Consider the following 19,037-nt stretch of genomic DNA (forward strand, 5'->3'; position numbering starts at 1 on the left):
GTATAATGCTTGAATTTTGGAGAACTATTTGATTTGAAGAAATTTTTGAACACTAATAAATCAAGTTAAATTTCAGTAATTTTCAGAAATTTCTGCTTCTAGGAATGCTAGTTGCTTATATCCGTGTAAGCTGGTATGAATTATAAACGCAGCTTTATTTCTGCAATGTAAGAATAATATTGTACTCTCTCAATTTTCAAAATGTCACCCTGAAAATGTAATCATAGTTCAGTTAATAATAAATCAAATACTGAAGACTAAGAACGTGGGTTTTATGCTAACGTACCTCTTTGTGTACTGCAAATGAAAGCAAACTCACCGATAATCAGTACAGTATTTCCGTAAGTTTAATCAATATTATAACGCTCTGGCTGTAAATTGCCAAACCTCTTTGTCTAAATTTAGAGTTTTGCTTGTTATTTTAAAGTTAATTAATGCAAACTCGTCTATTCCTTCAGTATGCCAATTAACAGGTTAATTTGAATTTCTGGTGGAGTAAAGAAAAATATAGAAGTGCAGGAAAGCTTCTTCATAAGAAATAACGTGTTCATTAGATTAAACCTTACTTAATCGCTACATTGAAATTTTTTTTTTAAATTTCTATAACTGGATTACTTTAAAGTAGTCTCTCATCTTTCTCAAATATAACGTTAAAATGGCATTTTGAAGGTTTCGGAACAATTAAAAAACATCTTTCTTACTTCCCCCCCCCCGAATTGTAAAATTTATTGCTGTGATATGGCTAGATATCATTATGATGTTTTACTATAAGTGAAAAGAATAACAGAAACACAAGTTAAACGTCCAGTGAATTTTTTAGCTTATACAGGAAAACACTAAATGTTTAAAAAATGGACACTCTTAACTTGTATCTTTAACAAAAGTAAGATACTTTTCAAGAACGCATTTTATGTTTCTTATAGTTTCTCAACGTCCTTCTAGCCTTTTATTCAAATATGTACGAAAACATTATTATTATTCATGATAAATTCAAAGTAGACTCTTCAATGACCGAATGTATGAAGCAGCTAAACACTTGGTGTTTGAGCCCCGTTTGAATTCCATTGGGTGGGCTGGCTGCATAATAATAGTAAAACCTACCTTCGGAAATAAGTTATTATAAAGCTTTGAGACCTTTATGAACTTTAGAAGCTCATGTCTACAAAATATTTCTATCAGATCTTTAAAAATATCTTTTCTTTTGCTTAAATATTTTCAAGGGTCAGTCGTTATAATGATATATTTTTCAAATCATATTCAGAATAAGATTCGATGCAACGTACTATAAATACGAAGTAGTAGAATCTCGTTTACGAAATTAAAAATAAAGAAATCAAAATTAATCAATTCACGTGATAGGCCAATTATCACGTGAATCGACTTAATCCAATCATATTGAAATGCTGAAGTTAGAATTACTTTTGTGAATTAGAATTTCTGACGTACTTAGTTGATGATAATAAATTTAATTGTTGTGCAGTGCAAACATTTTGAATTAATTTAAAAGCCAATATTAGTATGTTTCCTTTGAAGTCCTATCTATAATTACATCACTGCAACGATCGTTTCACATTTGCCAGAATTAATTCTTCAGAATAGTAAGGACCGTTTAGTGGTCTTGAATTCTGGCCACAAATTAGGAACTATTTTAAGATTAAATTGATAACCTTATTTCACGATATTATAGTGGAATTTAAGCTGCAGACAAGGTTGAGTAGTTTTAACTTTAAATAATTTGCATTGAAATTAAACGAATAATGAATTCAATTAAAGAAATTATTTCGCCTAATGATTGTAATTAAATTAGTGTTTATTGAACTACAGCTTATTATAGTTAGGATTCGTAAATTTCGAATTAAATGGGGAAATAAAAAAAAATCTATTTTAAAAGTTCTAAATTTAATTAGTTATATGTTCATTGCATTTTAGTTTAAAATACTGTTATTAAATTATGTGACCTCTAATCATACATCTATTTACATGAGAATATATACTACAATAGCAGATATATTTAATGTTTGAAAAATCTTTTTTTGGTTCTTTGTTATCATGAAGTATGTCTGAAAAGCTTTTGGAATTTGAGTCTTATTGTGTACATAATATCTATATTTATAAAACATAATAAATGTGATTAATAAATGGTCACCTTTTTTGAGATAGCTCAGCTGATGCTTACATTTAGTTTAGTGTTCGTTAATTCCTTCTATACAAAGTACCTTTTATAAAAAGCGATTTGCCCTGTTTCAAGAGAACTGTTTCTACGTGCGTACAAGTCCATAATGAACTGAATGCACATAGAATCGATGATAGCTTTAAAATTTATTTTCACAATAGAAATATTTTACAGTTCTGTAACTTTACACAAAAGTACTTGTACACTTCGCAAGACTACAGAGTGCAGTCAATAGTTACCACTTCAAAATAATAATAACGTTAAACACAATGCAATGTAAAGCACATCTAAAGAACGAAGCTCGCACGGAGATCTCTCAACACCCCGAACTCAATTCTGAACTAAATTTGGAACTGATGCTTTCCCCGGTCTTATAGTGTTTTCCCCCATCCGCGGAAAAACTTCTAGTACCTTTGATTTCTAGAAATTGCTAGAAGGACTATACAGCTACACTTATATATAGGGCCAGACGTAGTTACACTTATATATAGGGCCAGATGTAGTTACACTTACATATAGGGATCAGACCAACTATAGTTATATACTGATCGGACCAAAATATCGCCAAATGGTCGCCCAAACCATCGCCATCTTGGCGCTAGCCATTTACCTCAATGTTAAATGGACTTGCCAAAGTAACTTTATTTTTTCACGAAGCTTCAATCTCTTGAGGCCCTCGTGTGTCATTATACGAGAGATATTTCAATTTTAGATATAATTTCACTTAAATAATTTACATAGATACAAAATTAGAAACACTATTAATACTATAAAAATATTTTAAATAAAATAGGAATGATATTTCTAACAGAAATATTCATTATTTATATTTCCAAGACTTGTTCGGAATGAATTATTTTGTAGTAAATAAATGGGGAATGTTTTTTGATAATTAAGTTAAAAGATATATATTATTTTACGTAAATATTTTGCAATCCTCAACTCTGATTTTGAACTAAAATAGTTAACTTTTATATTCATCTCAGAGATTTCAAGATAAAAAAGCCTTGATAGAGGCAACTGGAATGTAGGCTGCAGTTGCAAATGACATGTATTACTGATATATATAATATTATGATGATAAAAGAATCTTTTCAAAAAAAGTTGGATTTTGTTGAAAATTGAATTTGTTGTTGCTATTAATTATGTTCCCTTATAATGCATTCTTTTGCAGGTGGTCGTGGGATGCGTCGTCTCTGGTGATGGGCAACAAGCTAAGCTGCTCGTGCGCCCCTTTGATTCGGAAGGCTTACCGTTACGAGGACTCACCGTGGAATAACTCCCGCAGGAGAGATGGACATTTGCTCAGGTTAGCATATTCTAAATGTTTAAAACCAAAATATAAATTTGAAAAGAAGATAATTCATCAAAGCAAAGCCAAATCCTCCGGTCACGATTTTCTCCTTAAGCTTTTAGAACATATATGAAAATCCTTGATAATTCTTGATATCGTATGACCTTGTTGGTTTCAAATCTCTGAAAGTATAATGTCAGGGAGAGGATTTCTTGAAACTGAATCTTAACCGAACCCAACCTTTAATTTTCATCCTCTTGCTTCACTTATTTTGATCATAAGTCTGGTTTAAATCAAACATGCTTACTTTTACATTTTTTGGAAGGGGGGATATGTAACGCCCGAAACTTGTGTACAATACTTGTCCCATTGGTATGCTAGATCAACTCCAGCTGCGGGCTGAAGAGAATGATTTATTATCGGTTAAAAACATTTACTTGTATTCTTAGATAATTTGTAGGATTGTACTTGAGCTGATACTTGAATCTGAATCCTACAAACCTATAAGGTATTTCTCCCACTTCACTAGCGTGCCTTCGTAGTGTAACGGTAGCACGCTGGGCCGGTATTCCAGAGGTCCGTGGTTCGATTCCCGGCGAAGGCGGTTGCACATTTTTCATCTATTCTGCTTCCAATTAACCCAATGACTCTACAAGTGGCGCCCGAACTAAAAGGGTTGTGGATGATGATTCTCCTCACCCAGGATTTGGCGACTAGGTCCCCTAAAAACCTAGTCGCCCTTTAAAAAGGGGAGTATATAAGGTACTTCTCCCACTTCCCTAGCGTGCCTTCGTGGTGTAACGGTAGCACGCTGCGCCGGTATTCCAGAGGTCCGTGGTTCGATTCCTGGAGAAGGCGGTTGCATATTTTTCATCTTTTCTGCTTCCAAAAATCCTAATGACTCTACAAACCTACTAGACAAATAGCGAGTTACAGCTACGTCTGAAAATAGTATGACTGAGACTGCGAAGATTTAAACAACCCTTTTTATCATATGGAATTTTTAACATAAACAGCACGACTTGTGCTACCAGAAAAAAAAAAAAAAAAAAAAACCACCTATTTGTGGCGATATAAATTAAACATTATCATATGCTTAAATTTAAAAGTTGTAAATGTAGTCTAATAATATACAATAGAATAAGTAACTTGGCACGCCTAACCTTACCGGGGAGTAAATTTAAAGAAAACGGGAGAATGCAAAAGCCGGTGTAAGAACTTTTAGATCGAGCTGGCAAAATCTAATACAGTAGGGAGAGTGGCAGAAAACTCTCTTTTTCTAATTATCAAAACCCTCACTTTATGTAAAGCTAATTTGCATTCTGATGAGGAATACAAAAGGAAGAAATTAAAAGAAAGATCAAAATAACAATAATTGGTTAATTAATATAAGAACTTTACGTATTAATAGAAAAAGGAAGTTTTAAACTAAATTCTGAATTTTATTTTATAAAATATATTTTCATACAGTTAATATTTGGGCAAAAATATTATATCAGACTATTTAAAGGCAAAAACATTGGATTCCAATAATTAATTTCAAACTTTTAGTAATTTGTTTTTGTATGGCTATTTACAAACATTTTCTCCAATATTGAAGATAAACAGAAATATTATCAACGTATCATTCCGCCGCATGACCAAAAAGTTTATATTTACAATATGGGGGGGGTATATAGTGAACTATTAGCGTTCTTTACTTCTGCGAATATGAATGTCATTTAAAACAGAATCAAAGTATTTACCGGGTATGATAATCTTATATTAGGAAAGGATCACCGAGAAAAATAATGTCGCAAATACTTGAAAGATATTGTACTGTGGATAATAACGAAGTTTTAAAGGTTCAGTAGCTTGAAACTAACGAAAGACGTGACTAACATTTACAAGAATTCGTGAAGGTAGAGTTTTAAAAATAATGTGCAAGAGCAATTGAACTTCATCAGATTAAAATTTGACATATATCTGGGAACGCTATGTAGTGATATGCCATCAAGCACAACATTTGACGGTCATTCAGTTGGTACACGTTTACATACATTAAGTTATATATCTTGCTACTCGTTATATTGTCACAGCAAGCAAAATTTTCAAACGGTACGAAATAAGAAAGTTTGAGTGAAATTATACAGAAAAAGTAATTTTTTGAGGAGAAAACGCAGGATCATTTTTGAAGGAAACTAAAGCTTCAAAAAACTGCATCATACTCTTTTTTTAGAAGCATTCTGTTGCAGTTATGTTTTTGAATTTCACATATTCAAAAAGAGCTCATAGCATCTAGTCGAAGTCGAATTATAAAAAAGTGTCTAAAGAATTTCAAGAACATTTTTCGGGGAAAGTGCAGAATCATCCACTGCTTGGCGCGTTTTTAAAATTTGCACATATTCGGTCTCCATGTACACATCGACCTATTTTCACTTACAAAAATCCAGAGAATTGCACAAACTCGGCATTGCGCGCTCCCTTTGTTCATGTACATATCGATCTATTTTCACTTAAAAAGTCAAAGGAAATTCGAAAAAAATTCAGTTCATCTTACTTGTAAAAGGAGCCGAATAAGTGGGTGATTCTGCACTTCTTTTACTTTAGAGCATTGAAGTAAAGTTTGGTGATTATTGGACGGCAGTTATAAAAATAGTTCTCAGAAAATTAAGAAAAATGTAGATACTTTTTAATAGACAAAAGTGAATGAACGTCACTGAATGGTCGCGAAACGCTCCGGACTGACTCCTATAAAGGAACTTCGTAAAGAAGATGTTAAAGAAACACGCCTTAATCTAAAACATTCAGTGATCTTTCTCATAGCAATAGTACAAGTTTTAAATTTTTGTGATAAAATGAAACTTATTAATGATTTAAATCAATAGATTTATCCGACAATAAATAATTCGTATTTAAAATTGATTTTGATGTTAATTATAAACGTGGTGCAATATATTATAAATGAAGTGTAATAAATGTATGTATGTATAAGAGGTATTTATTGTAGAATCATTTTTTCTCTCTTCGATTCCCATGCATGTTTCCTTCAGAAATCAGAATATTCTATTAAATCCAACGCAAATCTAAAGTAACTTAATCTTAAGTATCTTGACGCTATTTTGAAATTAATGTTAGGATTTATGGTTTATTGGTAGAGATAAAATACTTACAAAAGAACCTCATTTAGTTATCTGAAATAATATGGAATCATAAAAGTTTGGAGTTAAATGAAACTTGTACGCTTTTCATTTACTTCTTAGCTACAAAACTTAAGCTGTCTTTGTTAGCTGACTTAAGATGCGTATGTTAATTATGAAAAGTTATGCTCCTGCATTTTCTGTTGAAATTAGACAGAATTATTAATTGTGAACTATATTTAAAGAACATTGAATTCAATTGATATAAAGGAATCGTTTTTAAACTGTTTCGTAATTTTTAGTAAATATTCAATGTTAATACCGTTCACTTTATATATCAGTTTTTAGGTCACGTTTCGTTACTCTTTGATAGAATTCAAATAGGGCACTTAACTTGAAGTTTTAGGAAAGAAATACCTTTCAGCAGTTCTCATCTAACTTCTGTATAATTCGAAAGATTTTCATTTAAAGACATTTAAATATCTTTAACAGACATATAGATATGTTATGCTTAGGGAAAGAAGTAGCAATTAAAATTCGTTATAACTTTAATAAATAGAGTTTATTTGATTTTGACTTCATTTTATTTGATAGACTCCAAATGATGAGTTTATTTGATAGACTCCAAATGATGGCCGAAATTCTACAATTATTAATAATCTAGCGCATATTTATTACGTTAAGCTCAAGAATTTCAAATTCTTAGAAATTTTCCCCGCCCTGTCCTGTCGTATGTATCAGTATTTCAAATTCAGTGTATAAGTAATCTTTCCAACGCCGTTGTTATATGTTTGCTAAAGAAATAAGAAGAATGTTAAGATGTGCTTAAGATGATTATATGTAAGAACCAGATGGTTGTTAATTTAATTTTTAAAATGGTAAACCCTACCACTGGATGCTGGTTTGGGGACCACATACTTACAGGAAATGAGTTCCTCTTGGGCAGAAAGATCGTAAAATCTTTGCTACTTATACTGCCGTGTTACTGAAGGTCAAATCGCAGTAGGATGTTTCTAATGAAAGTATGCATTATATACAGTACATAAAATCACGATACTTCCGAATGCCATAAAATATTTTAGCATACTAGTTTTTTAAACCTACAATGCGCAAACATTCATCATTGTAGCATTGTAGCTACAATGCTACAATGATGAAATTGATTCTTGTCCTATGCACTGTTATTAAAACATGATTGACGGTTTTTTAGATGCCTTTATCTTTTAAACTAATGGACACAAATGAAAAATAATACGTGAAACGAAATTTATTCAGAAATGTAATTTATTTTATTGTAAGATATATACACTTTAGCAACATCTTTAATGTACACTGAGGCCCCTCAAAAAAGAGAGGGGGGGACAGTTCTACATCTCCCGTTCCACTGGGCGGATTGACAAAATTTAAATTGCGTTTTTCATGTCTCGAAAGCGTGACTTAGGACATATATTATATTTATACATAGCATTGTTCTAACATAGGTATTTTGACACAAAATCGGACTTTTCTTGAAATAACATATCAAATTTTTTCCGTATTTCGATTCTACGACTCAGATTATGCCTTAATATTAAATTTTGTAAAATGTGGTGTGAAATTTACGGAGAAATTCAAAAATTTACCTTGGCGTGTTTTTTTTTTTTTTTTTTTTTTTTTTCAGTTTACGCCAAGAATAATTCACTTAGCGAACTTCTTAATATATGGCAACCGATTTTATTTTCCCTTCCATTGTGCAGGAGCGGAAAAAAAGTCACAACGTTCCTACCTTTGTTTACCATTTTTTTAATCATTTGACTTTGTCGTGTAAAATGAAAAATTTAATAAAATGTAGACAAAAGTTTCATTTTCATATAATTTTTCACCCTCATTTCTAGTCTACTGCTTATTACTTTGAAGGACTGACTTTTATTCTTTTATGATATCTTCTTTTTCATCTTTTGGGAGGTAGAGATCGTATACTGTCATGATCAGATACATGTACACATATTCATTGCAGTGTCTAATGCTGTAGTTGATGTAGAAATACAACCATTCTTCTGCAAGAGTGTCCCAAGGGCAGTCATCACCTTTACACATTCAAAAAATCGAATTTTATTTTTTTGCATTTTTAGGTTTAGACATTTCTGAGTCTGTTAAAACAAACCGCGTTATGATAGTCGAATTAGAACCCTCAAAATTATGAAATAAAAAAATTATTCTGAAGTTAACATTGTCAGATCGGCCATTTAAATTATCACTTGACGTTTGTTTACATTTGTACCCGCAGCTGTTTATGAATGTTCGCACTTAGATTGCTGTAATTTTTACTGTTAACTCCACGTTTATTTTTTCAAAATGTTCTTCTATGAACAGGATTCGTAAACTCAACTTTTAAAGCGTGTTGTTCGAGTGTTTTGTTTACTATTTACGTGCTGAAACAGTGCTTGTTCTTTGATTTGCTTATCGCGCTATCATTCATTTTACTTGTCTAAAATTGGTACAGTTTCTGACATTATAATTTATAAATATGGATGATAAACAAAACAAGCGAAAGTCTAGATGTAGACCTAACAAATATAGGTTCCGGGGAAACCAGTTTACTAAAAAGTTCTCTCCTCAAAAACGACTCAGTGCTTCCAGTAAAAAATTAGATAATTCCCCGATTATGCAGAATGATACAGATTTTACAGGTTATTTACTTATTGATAAAAGTATTGTTTTCAAAATGATAGAAGACTCTGTGGTATGCAAAATTTGTGGTGGAAAGGTTATCATATCATCAAATATTATGGGCGGACTGTCTGTAAAAATTAGAATTTCTTGTGATTTTTGTGGTGAACTGTCATTAACACGAAACTCAACAATGCTAGGAAAACAAAAAAAAAAAAAAAAAAAAAAAAAAAAAAAAAAAAAAAAAAAAAATTGGCAGAAATAAATTCCAGATTTATTTATGCTATGCGTGCTCTGGGTCAAGGACTATCAGGGGCAAAAACATTTTGTGGAATAATGGATTTGTCTCCACCTATTACACTGAAAGCTTATAACTCAGTGAATAAACACATAAAAGATGCTTCTTTTATAGTAGCTAAAAAAAGCATGTCTTCTGCTGTCAAAGAAGAAATTAAATATAATAATTATAATTCGAATTTGACTGTCAGTGGAGATGGTACCTGGAAGACCCGTGGCCATACTTCTTTAATTGGAGTGTGTACAGTGATAGGAGCATCGTGTGGAAAAGTGATTGATGTTGAAGTTCTTTCTTCATTTTGCAAAGGTTGCAATTATTCAAAAGGTGCGAGATCTGGAGAAGAGTATGAAAAGTGGCAGGCAGAACATTCCAGTAAATGTCAAAAAACCACAGTGGTTCTGCAGCAATGATGGAGGTTATTGGAATGCAGCGAATGTTTCATCGTTCCAATGTTATACATAATGTTCAGTATACACAGTATATTGGTGATGGTGATGCGAAAACATTCAGTGCTATTCAACAATCAGAACCTTATGGCAGAGATATAGCAATTGGTAAAATTGAATGTGTCGGACACATTCAGAAAAGAATGGGCACTAGATTACGAAAACGAAAGCAAGAAATGAAGGGGAAGAAACTAAGTGATGGTAAGACTCTCAGTGGGAAAGGTCGCCTTACGAAGGACGCAATAAACCAGTTGACAATTTATTATGGAAATGCTATTAGGAAACATTGCAATTCGGTAAAAGATATGCAAAAGGCAGTGTGGGCAATTTTTTATCACAAACGTTCAACAGACATGGAACCTATTCATAATTTTTGCCCAACAGGAGAGGATTCATGGTGTAAATATCAAAGAGCGAGTGCAGTTGGAAATCTAAAATCCTATAAACATAAAAATTCAATTCCACCACCTGTAATGGATGCAATCAAAGATATTTAAAGACCTTAGCATGCCAGCATTGCTAAAAAAGTGCTTAGGAGGACACACACAGAATCCGAATGAATCGCTGAATGCTTTAATTTGGAAATTGTGTCCTAAAAATTCTGGATGTGGTTATAATATTGTCAAAACAGCGGTGAATGAGGCAGTAATTATATACACCGATGGTCAAGCTGGGAGATTACAAACTATGAATGCGCTTGGATACAGAATTGGTGATAATGCAATCAAGTTTACAGCAAACACTGATCAGCGTCGTATTCAATCAGCCGAAATAAAGGCAGAGATGTCTACAACAGATGCTCGCAGAGCAAGGAAAAGAGCCAAACTGGCTGCAGTAATAGTTGCTGATGAACAGGAAGGAATGGTATATGCAGCTGGACAATTTTAAACTGTTTTAATGTTACTTGAAATAATATATACTGATAATTTTGAAACTTTAAACTTTAAAACCGTTTTTCTCAAAATGGTGATTTTCATACTTGCGCCCACTCTTTAAAAAAATCTATTATAGATAAGCATTTAAAAATTTCAGGGTAAGTACATGATGGTATTATTCAAAAACTGCACCTATCTTTTTCTTTGAAACATTATTTTTTAATTATTTATATAATTTGACTTAATTTTTTTATATGCTATTGCTGTTTTTTAAGATGTCATTGTGATTACATTAATTTTCTTTGATATTTTAAAATTTAATTAGGTGAAGAATTATACCTAATGACTTTTCATCACAAAATTGTAAAAATTGTTATTGTAGTTAAATTTGGATTACTGCAAGTTTGCGCGCAGTGCTTTGGTACAGATTTGAAATTTTCAGAAACTACATTTTGTTTCTTCTGTATAAAACAAATTCGTACATACTAATAGTAAAATAAATGAAGGAATATAATCATCTATGTATACAGATGTATCTTTGAAAATTTCATACATTTATGATTCAAACAATCTAACTTATTGAAACTCGAACATCAGCCAAAATTCTCACTTTTTGCGTTGCGTAAAGGTGATGACTCCCCTTATGGACGAACGAATAAAACTGGGAAACAATATTACCTCTTATTGGCATGACGTTTAAGAGCTGAATAGCTAACTTGAGTTTAAGAAATTTTCATGATTTTTCTCCTCATGTTATATTAAGATAAACCATTTCCCATTAGAAGATTTACGTAATCATCTCTTCCCTTAGGAAAATAGCCGTTCTATGTTTTGTATTTAAAAGACTATGAAATATTTTTCTAAACATCAGATCTAAACCTTAGGAGGAGCTTATGTACCGTTCTACATTGCTTCAACTGCTAACTCGTCGAAACGTACAGACAGATAGACGACTTATCGACCTATTATACATTTTAAACATCGTAAAAACAAATTAAATAAACTGATTTATTGACACGTCAGACTTACAGTTACACAAGCTATTTTGGAACAAAAGTTAAAATCTGATGTGTACACCACATGACTTCCTTGTACGAATTATAAAATTATACGCAATTTTTGCTGCATTTCATTTAAACTTGTTAAAATGAATTAAATCTATTTCGTCAGTAGCGCATAAACCACAATAGAATAAATACGCTTTTTAAAAATCACTATATTTATTTACCATAGCGATACTCTGGCGTTAGGTTCACTTAACAGTGTTACATCTCATTCAGTGCAAAAAAATTATATCATCTGAAGAATTATCTAATCGTTGCCACATATTCTATTCAAATATTTAAAAAAATCTAAAACGCTGTGTAAAAGAAATGAAACAAATAAAAAATAAACAGATTTTCACAGACGATTCAGTGCTGCTTGCTTAATGCGCATGCGCTACTCTTCTTTGTCCGAAACAGACTGTCGATAGTATTTTCTGATAATATGAAACACTTAGTCCCTCGAATTTCATTAGGGATGTATTTCTCATTCAATTAATTCTGTTGTCACTTCGCGGCGAGGCAAAAATAATAAAAACACAAAATATCTTTATTCAAAATTTAAAGATATAGAAAAACATGAAACGCCAAATACAATTAAAACAATTAAAAAACAATTTTCTACAATTAAAATTACCAGTTTCTACACAAAAATAAGCTATTCGGCCAGCACGCAAGAAGGCAGATTTTTTTCAATGCACAAAACTAAAAGTTTCCTTTTGGTCCCACTCGGCAAAAAGACACTGAAGGTGCAGAAATTATAATGTTGCGCGCTTCCAACCTGCACACAACAATAGTGGTGACTGCTAAGAACTGGAAAGTAGACCAAAGTCTTGAGAAGGGTTTAAATCCCTTTTTATTCAACTTTAGAAATTACAAATGCGTGCTCTTGACGCTCACAAACTACGCCGACCCGGCGGTAAAATAAAAATAAGAAACTAAGAAAAGAATAGTAACAAGTGACTAACTACGAGGCTCTCTAAACGTAACTAACCTCACCGCGTTCTAAGATACCGCTGATAATTCAGCAAACTTCTGAATATTACGTTGAAAGATTAACAAACTGCCGAGGCAAGCACACAGGCCGAAACGCGTGGTTCTTCAATTTCTAACTAGCCACCTCCACGCTCTTGAAGTAAGAAAGCACACCTTCGAACTCGTTTCCCTTCTATTTAACTCAGATTACTTCCGCTGATAATTTGAATCCTTGCGCGTTCTACTAAAATTTACATACTCTGCCATTGGCAATTCCAGGGGAAAGTAAGGCTTGACAGGAAAGATAATTTAAACTTAAAATAAATGTTAGTTAAAATAAATATAAACCCTACAAAATAATTAATTCACTATTCTGCTAAGTTTCAAATGTAAACAAATTTGGCTGCTATGGTAAAAAAGAATTAGGCTTAGTCACACTTAAACAACTTTTAAATTGTTGATAATTCTATAAATATTGCATGCAGATTAACTAAAAGCATAAAAACCGTAACCGGAAGATTAGAATCATAATCATTTTTAAAGCAAAAAATGCACAATTTACCAACATTAAAAAACTAAGCTCACTGAGCCGAGTAACAAAGTAAATATATATATATGTATATGTACTTTTGGTGCGGTCGATTGCAACAAAAAGGGAGGTGCGCAACTACATGTTATAGCAGTCCAATATACAAAATTTCAACGTTCTGATATTACTCGTTTTTGAGTTATGCTAGATACATACATCCGTACGTACGTACAGACGCCACGAAAAAAAATCTCTTCTGAATCCTTTTTAAATCAGTTTTATAATTCTTTTTGGAAAAAGAGTTCTTTATTCTGCCCTTACGTGCAGATCTCAAGCAAAAACATCATTAAATTCCATTCGAAATTTATCAAAATGGATATTTTCGTTTAAATATCGTGCCCGGAATTTACACTATTTCCTTTACTTCGTACAAGGAAGTAAAAAACAGCTACTTGCGGAAAACATAGAACAAAAGACTCTATTCGAAGCCACCACTATTTTACGAAGCAATGGTGGGTAGCAAAGGTAAATCCAGTCAACCTCTTCAGCAGCAGGGTTATATATTAAAATAATTGTTTAAGGATAGCCCGACAATAGCTCTTTCTCAAACTCAAGAATTATGCGCTTAAATACAGTAAAATGTTTGCATCCTGGTTCGCATGTAAGAAAAAGTTATAGTCTAGGGAAAATGATGAGACAACTAGTAAATTAATTTACATATAACAGTACAATTTTACACGAGATCAAGGAAGAGTCAAAAGTTTCAGACTCTTTATGTTATTACCTAAAATATACTGAATATATTTTTATCCATTTCTGCATATCTAGTCTATAGCTTAATATTGGTGTTTACAGAAATGATGATGTTTCATAAAGAACGCACTTTATATTAACGGATTAAATAATAGGACAGAAGTGTCGCGGAGGTAATAGCCATATATTATAAAAAGAATTTGAGAGAACAAAGGGTTAATTTTGTACTTTAGTTATTAATTAGCTTTGGGACACACGGAAAATCGCAAACTTCAGGACGATCGTTATTAGAAGTTTTCATTAAGTTTTATATCGTTTTTCAGTGTCACAATATTCCTCATGTATCATGTTGAAACAGTTCTAATTACTGAGGGCCTAGCTCCCGCCGCTTAAATTTCAAAGAAGCAATTTCCGAACAGTTAAATAATCGGTCATATTTTTCAAGTAAAGAGAGAAGGAAATTCTGCAACTTTAAATAGAATCTCTCGTCAAAGTCGGTTATCGATCGCGCACAGCCGTTTTCCACAACAACAACAAAAGTAGCAACAACCGCGCTTTTGTGCTTTAAATGAGAAGGGCCCCTCTCACCAATTTCCAGGGTCGCAACAGACGGTTACTACAAGGTTTTCTACTTTTGTTAAAAGATTCGCTTCATAATTTCTCTCTCCTCAACCTCCACTCATAAATATCTTGCTGCTTTCCTCTCGCTCGTGTAATGTGAAGACTTGCTGTTTCTCAAACCGTGCGGAGAAATAGGATATAAATGTATTGTTAATCGTTAGTTGCTTTACCGTCGCTTTAGCACAACCCCTGCAAGAAAAATACCGCAAATTTCTCGTAGGTTATTTTAGCATCAGTTCGTAGCAGAGTTGGAATCGACAATTTGTTTCATCCTCTTTAGTTGAAGTAAAAGCACTCAACAAAATGGGAGTTGGGAAGGAGAAAAAGAAAAATTTTATAGGTTTTGCAGTGATTGGATAGCTTAGAAGTTGGAAGTTGTTTGCTAGTTATAGATAAATTCCAGAAGCTTCGTTTAAATATTCGATGCAAATGCAATTCGGTATTAAATTTACAATGCCTCAGACTCAACAACTTTAATGTAATTTTCTCTCACTTGGCGTATTTTTAAATTATAGATGTGTACCAGAAATGTTCTTTCAGTTAATTATCACGGAAATATTCGTAAGAAATTTTGGAAGGTATAGTTCTTGCTCAATACAATTAAGTAATTTAAGAGTTTGTAAGATATTTATTTAAATTAGGCAGTTATTTTATGTTCAGAATCTACACTGTCATTTCTGCCTTTCCAGTTTCCTTCCAGAATGCAAATTTTCGTCTACGCATATTTAAATGCATTAGATAGAGATAGTATTTAAAAGGAGATTTGTTTAGACAGAGCGTGTTCCTCCCGCTGAAGGCCACGTTACTAAATGATATTCTGCGACAGCATTCTGTCTTCGGCATTGCTTATTCTTCCCAGTAGTGCCTGTGAAGCCGATATAGTTTTGAACCAAATTGCGCGCTAATTATTTCTGTGTCACCTTTGGACTAACGTAAAAATTATCTTAGCTTTATTCTGAAATTCTCTCTTTTGAGTTGCGCCATAAATGCTAGCTGGTTTGTGAGCACAAGAAGTGTCTTGTTTTCAATTATTTCAGTTATAAAAAGGATCTTTTACACCCTTCTTAGGATGTGTTGTTTATCTAGACATAGGGATAAGTCGTTTACGTCTTTCAAATGTCTTGACTAGTGAATGTTAACTAAGACTTTGCAGGTTAATGCATATTAATCGAAATTATTTTAAGTGTATACAGTACTAAACTAAAAACTAAACTCACTGGCGCAACAGCCCTAATGGGCCAAAGCCTGCAGTGCCTCGAAATCTGCTTTCTTGACCGTGGGCGTAAGCGTATGCCCTGAACAAGTGGTCAGTTTGTCTCAGGATTCCCAATGTTTAGTCTCCAAGCGAACTTGGTACTCATTTTATCGACCCAAGGGATGGAAATCAAGAGATGAAAGGCTGAGTCAGACCTTGCTCAGCCCGAGGTTCGAACCCCGGACCTGTGGTGCTGCTGCGCGATGCGCTAGCCATTGCGCCACCCGGCCTATATACAGTACAATTTAGTCATTAATTATCGAACGAAACTGAAAAGCAAAATTGCTGATTTTGGTAGTTCACATTGTAAAACAGCATACATTATTAAATTTTTAACTAACTGAGTATTAATTATGCATATCCCTAAGAATTATAGAAGAATGGAATATTTGAGTTAAGAATTTACCATATTTGAGTTAAGAATGTTTATTCTACATTATGATACAGAAAATTAGCTTTTACATTTACGAAATGCTTTCTCTCATAGTACTGAGATTGGTTTCTTTAAAAATTTTTCTTACTTAGAAATGGTTTATTCCGGAACTGGTAATATCAATATTTAAAATTGTATACAATCTGCAATCACATCTGCTGAGCCCTATATATATTATATAACGTCTTAATTAAATGTTTGTATTACGCATTATTTGATACTAATTACATTCTAGCATTTATCTTAGAATTAGTCATGAGAAAAAAAATAATGAGAATAATATTTTAGGGAGAGCATTTATAACTATTTAAAAATTAAGATTTTGTCCATTGCTATTGAGTCTTAAAAATATCATTGTGAAACTTATTCATGATGGAAGACACGCAGTCATGCAATAATCTGTAAATCCCTGTGGAATATCGTTCCCTCTCTTATTTATCTGAAATTATACAATATCTCACGTTTTATTTTCCAATATGGATGATGAAGAGTTTGGTATTTCAGGTGTTAGGCACGGTCACCATGGCGACTGCCGTCAGCATTCCTTAATTCCCTAAAGCGATGAGCTTTCGGCCTCACCATTCCGAACGAGTGAGAGACAGAACCACACCGCTTCGCTGACTCGGGCTTTAACGGTTATCTAAACAATAACAGAGGACTCCTCTGTGGGTTCTGTATATTACGGGAAAGAAGGAGTATTTGAGCGTGAAATGCATTCGGAACTGATAAGAGGAAGCTCACCCTGTTCGCGTTTCACCGAACGAGGAGTGATGGGGGTGATCGGCTGAAAAGAGCGAGAGGAGAGAAGTTGTCACAAAAACGTCGAAAAATACCAGGTATTACTTTGGGACATCTTTTCTTACCATGTTTAAATTTAATGCGTAAGTCACTTGACATTATCAAGAGCTTGTGGGTTTCATTGTTAAATCAATTCTGGTGCTTTCTTGTTCGGTTAGAGGAATTTTATTTTAAGAAGCTTTAAATAAGTATTATGCCTAAGATTAAGATACGGAAGCTTATTTAATAATGCGATATTTGCTCGAAAATAAAAGCCTCTCGAATATAAGACTTTCCTTATATTTAAAGATTAAATTTTAATAAATATAAGTGAATATTTGATGAGACTGTGATGCTGTTTAAAATAAAAGATAAGCTACCTAATTAAATGTAATATTTTACTGTAGTATAGAAGGGAAAATAAGGAAGAATTAGTGAGGCTTTATAACCTGTTTGATTTCATATATACGAGTGATTCGTCTAAAAACAGTCATATAAAAAATGGTAAATTACGAAGCCGGAATTTGGGCGCAACCAATGACACTTAGAGAGATGATGTTTAAATTCAATTCAAAGACCTTTTACTGTTTGCATTATTATAGCGTATCGCACAGCTTCAAATATAGCTTTTGATACTTTAGCTGTAACTCTTCCACTATCAGTCAGAGCAGAAATGGAAAGCACCTATATAAGTCCTTCAGCTTAACCAAGCTGCTGAGTTTAACAGCCATACCCTTCTGCCATCCAGCTATGAAAAGAAAATTAATCCCAATCTTATTCATCCAGGGCTTCGCTTCAGCAAAATAAAATTCCCCATTTCTGAGGAAAATTCAAGCAGTTCATCTCCAATTGCATTTACTGATGGATCAAAGAGTGAAGGAAAAGTTGGTTCAGCAATCTATTTTCAAATTGCTCCTTCAAATATCATTAAATGGAAAGGTCATCTATATAATAATAACAGTGTTTTCTAAGCAGAAAATATAAGCCGCGATTGAAATAGCCAGCCGTTCTCCAAAATCTCAATGAATTTATCATAAATCACTCCCAAGCAGCTATTTTAGCGAATATGAATCTCTTACCTTCCTCTCCTTTAATTTCCGATATAAATTCTTCTTCTTGCTTTAATTCCAAACGATAAAATTCAAATTTCATGGAACAAAGGACATAGTGGCCATTTTGGTAATAATCAGGCAGATGAATTAGCCAAAGAAGCAGCTTTTAATCAAGATGATATTGAAATTATCCTTCCATTGCCTCGCCCAAATTTCAGGTACCAATTAAAACAACTTGCTTCAAAGTCTTGGCAAGATTTGTGGAATAATGCTTCACAGGTAAGACGCACATGTAACTTGATCCCCAATGTATTCGCATCTTGTGTACTCGAATCCTTCATTAAATTACTATATTACAGAACACGAACCCTTTCTCGGATATTTTTACGCAAGCAATATGGTGAACTCTGACATCTGCATATGTGGGGAACAGATAACTCCTGATCATTACACTTTATCATGCCCCTTAATTAAGGATATTCGCATAAAATCCCCACAAACACTCGAAAGGTACCTGGCATTCCAAAGGCTTTTGAGTAAAGATAAACATCAGTATCCAAAGTTTAAAAAATATGCAACGATTCTCTTCCTACGGCCTAGGTGTTTGCCAAATATTGTTGTTGTTGTTGAGCACTCCCAAGGGGACGGGTCCGAGGGTCTCCCTTTGGAAGCAGGCAAGATGAAAAATGAGCAAATGGCTTCGCCGGGAATCGAACCACGGACCTCTGAAATACCGGCCCAGCGT

General features: G+C 33.1%; 1 protein-coding gene across 7 annotated transcripts in view; it reads left to right on the forward strand.

Moving 5' to 3' along the window:
• LOC118195621 (protein still life, isoform SIF type 1-like) overlaps positions 1-19,037 on the forward strand; it is a 749,226-nt gene that overhangs the window by 324,301 nt on the left and 405,888 nt on the right. For all 7 annotated transcript variants that reach the window (XM_085813741.1, XM_085813746.1, XM_085813743.1 and 4 more), the window contains exon 2: positions 3,348-3,482. In XM_085813741.1, coding sequence (XP_085669867.1) covers positions 3,376-3,482 — 107 coding nt within the window. In that variant the 5' untranslated portion in view covers positions 3,348-3,375. The remainder of the gene's footprint in view (positions 1-3,347; positions 3,483-19,037) is intronic.

The sequence above is a fragment of the Stegodyphus dumicola genome, chromosome 3 (assembly GCF_044657685.1).
Source record: "Stegodyphus dumicola isolate Sdum_Otavi_A_Nest chromosome 3, ASM4465768v1".
Taxonomy (NCBI): domain Eukaryota; kingdom Metazoa; phylum Arthropoda; class Arachnida; order Araneae; family Eresidae; genus Stegodyphus; species Stegodyphus dumicola.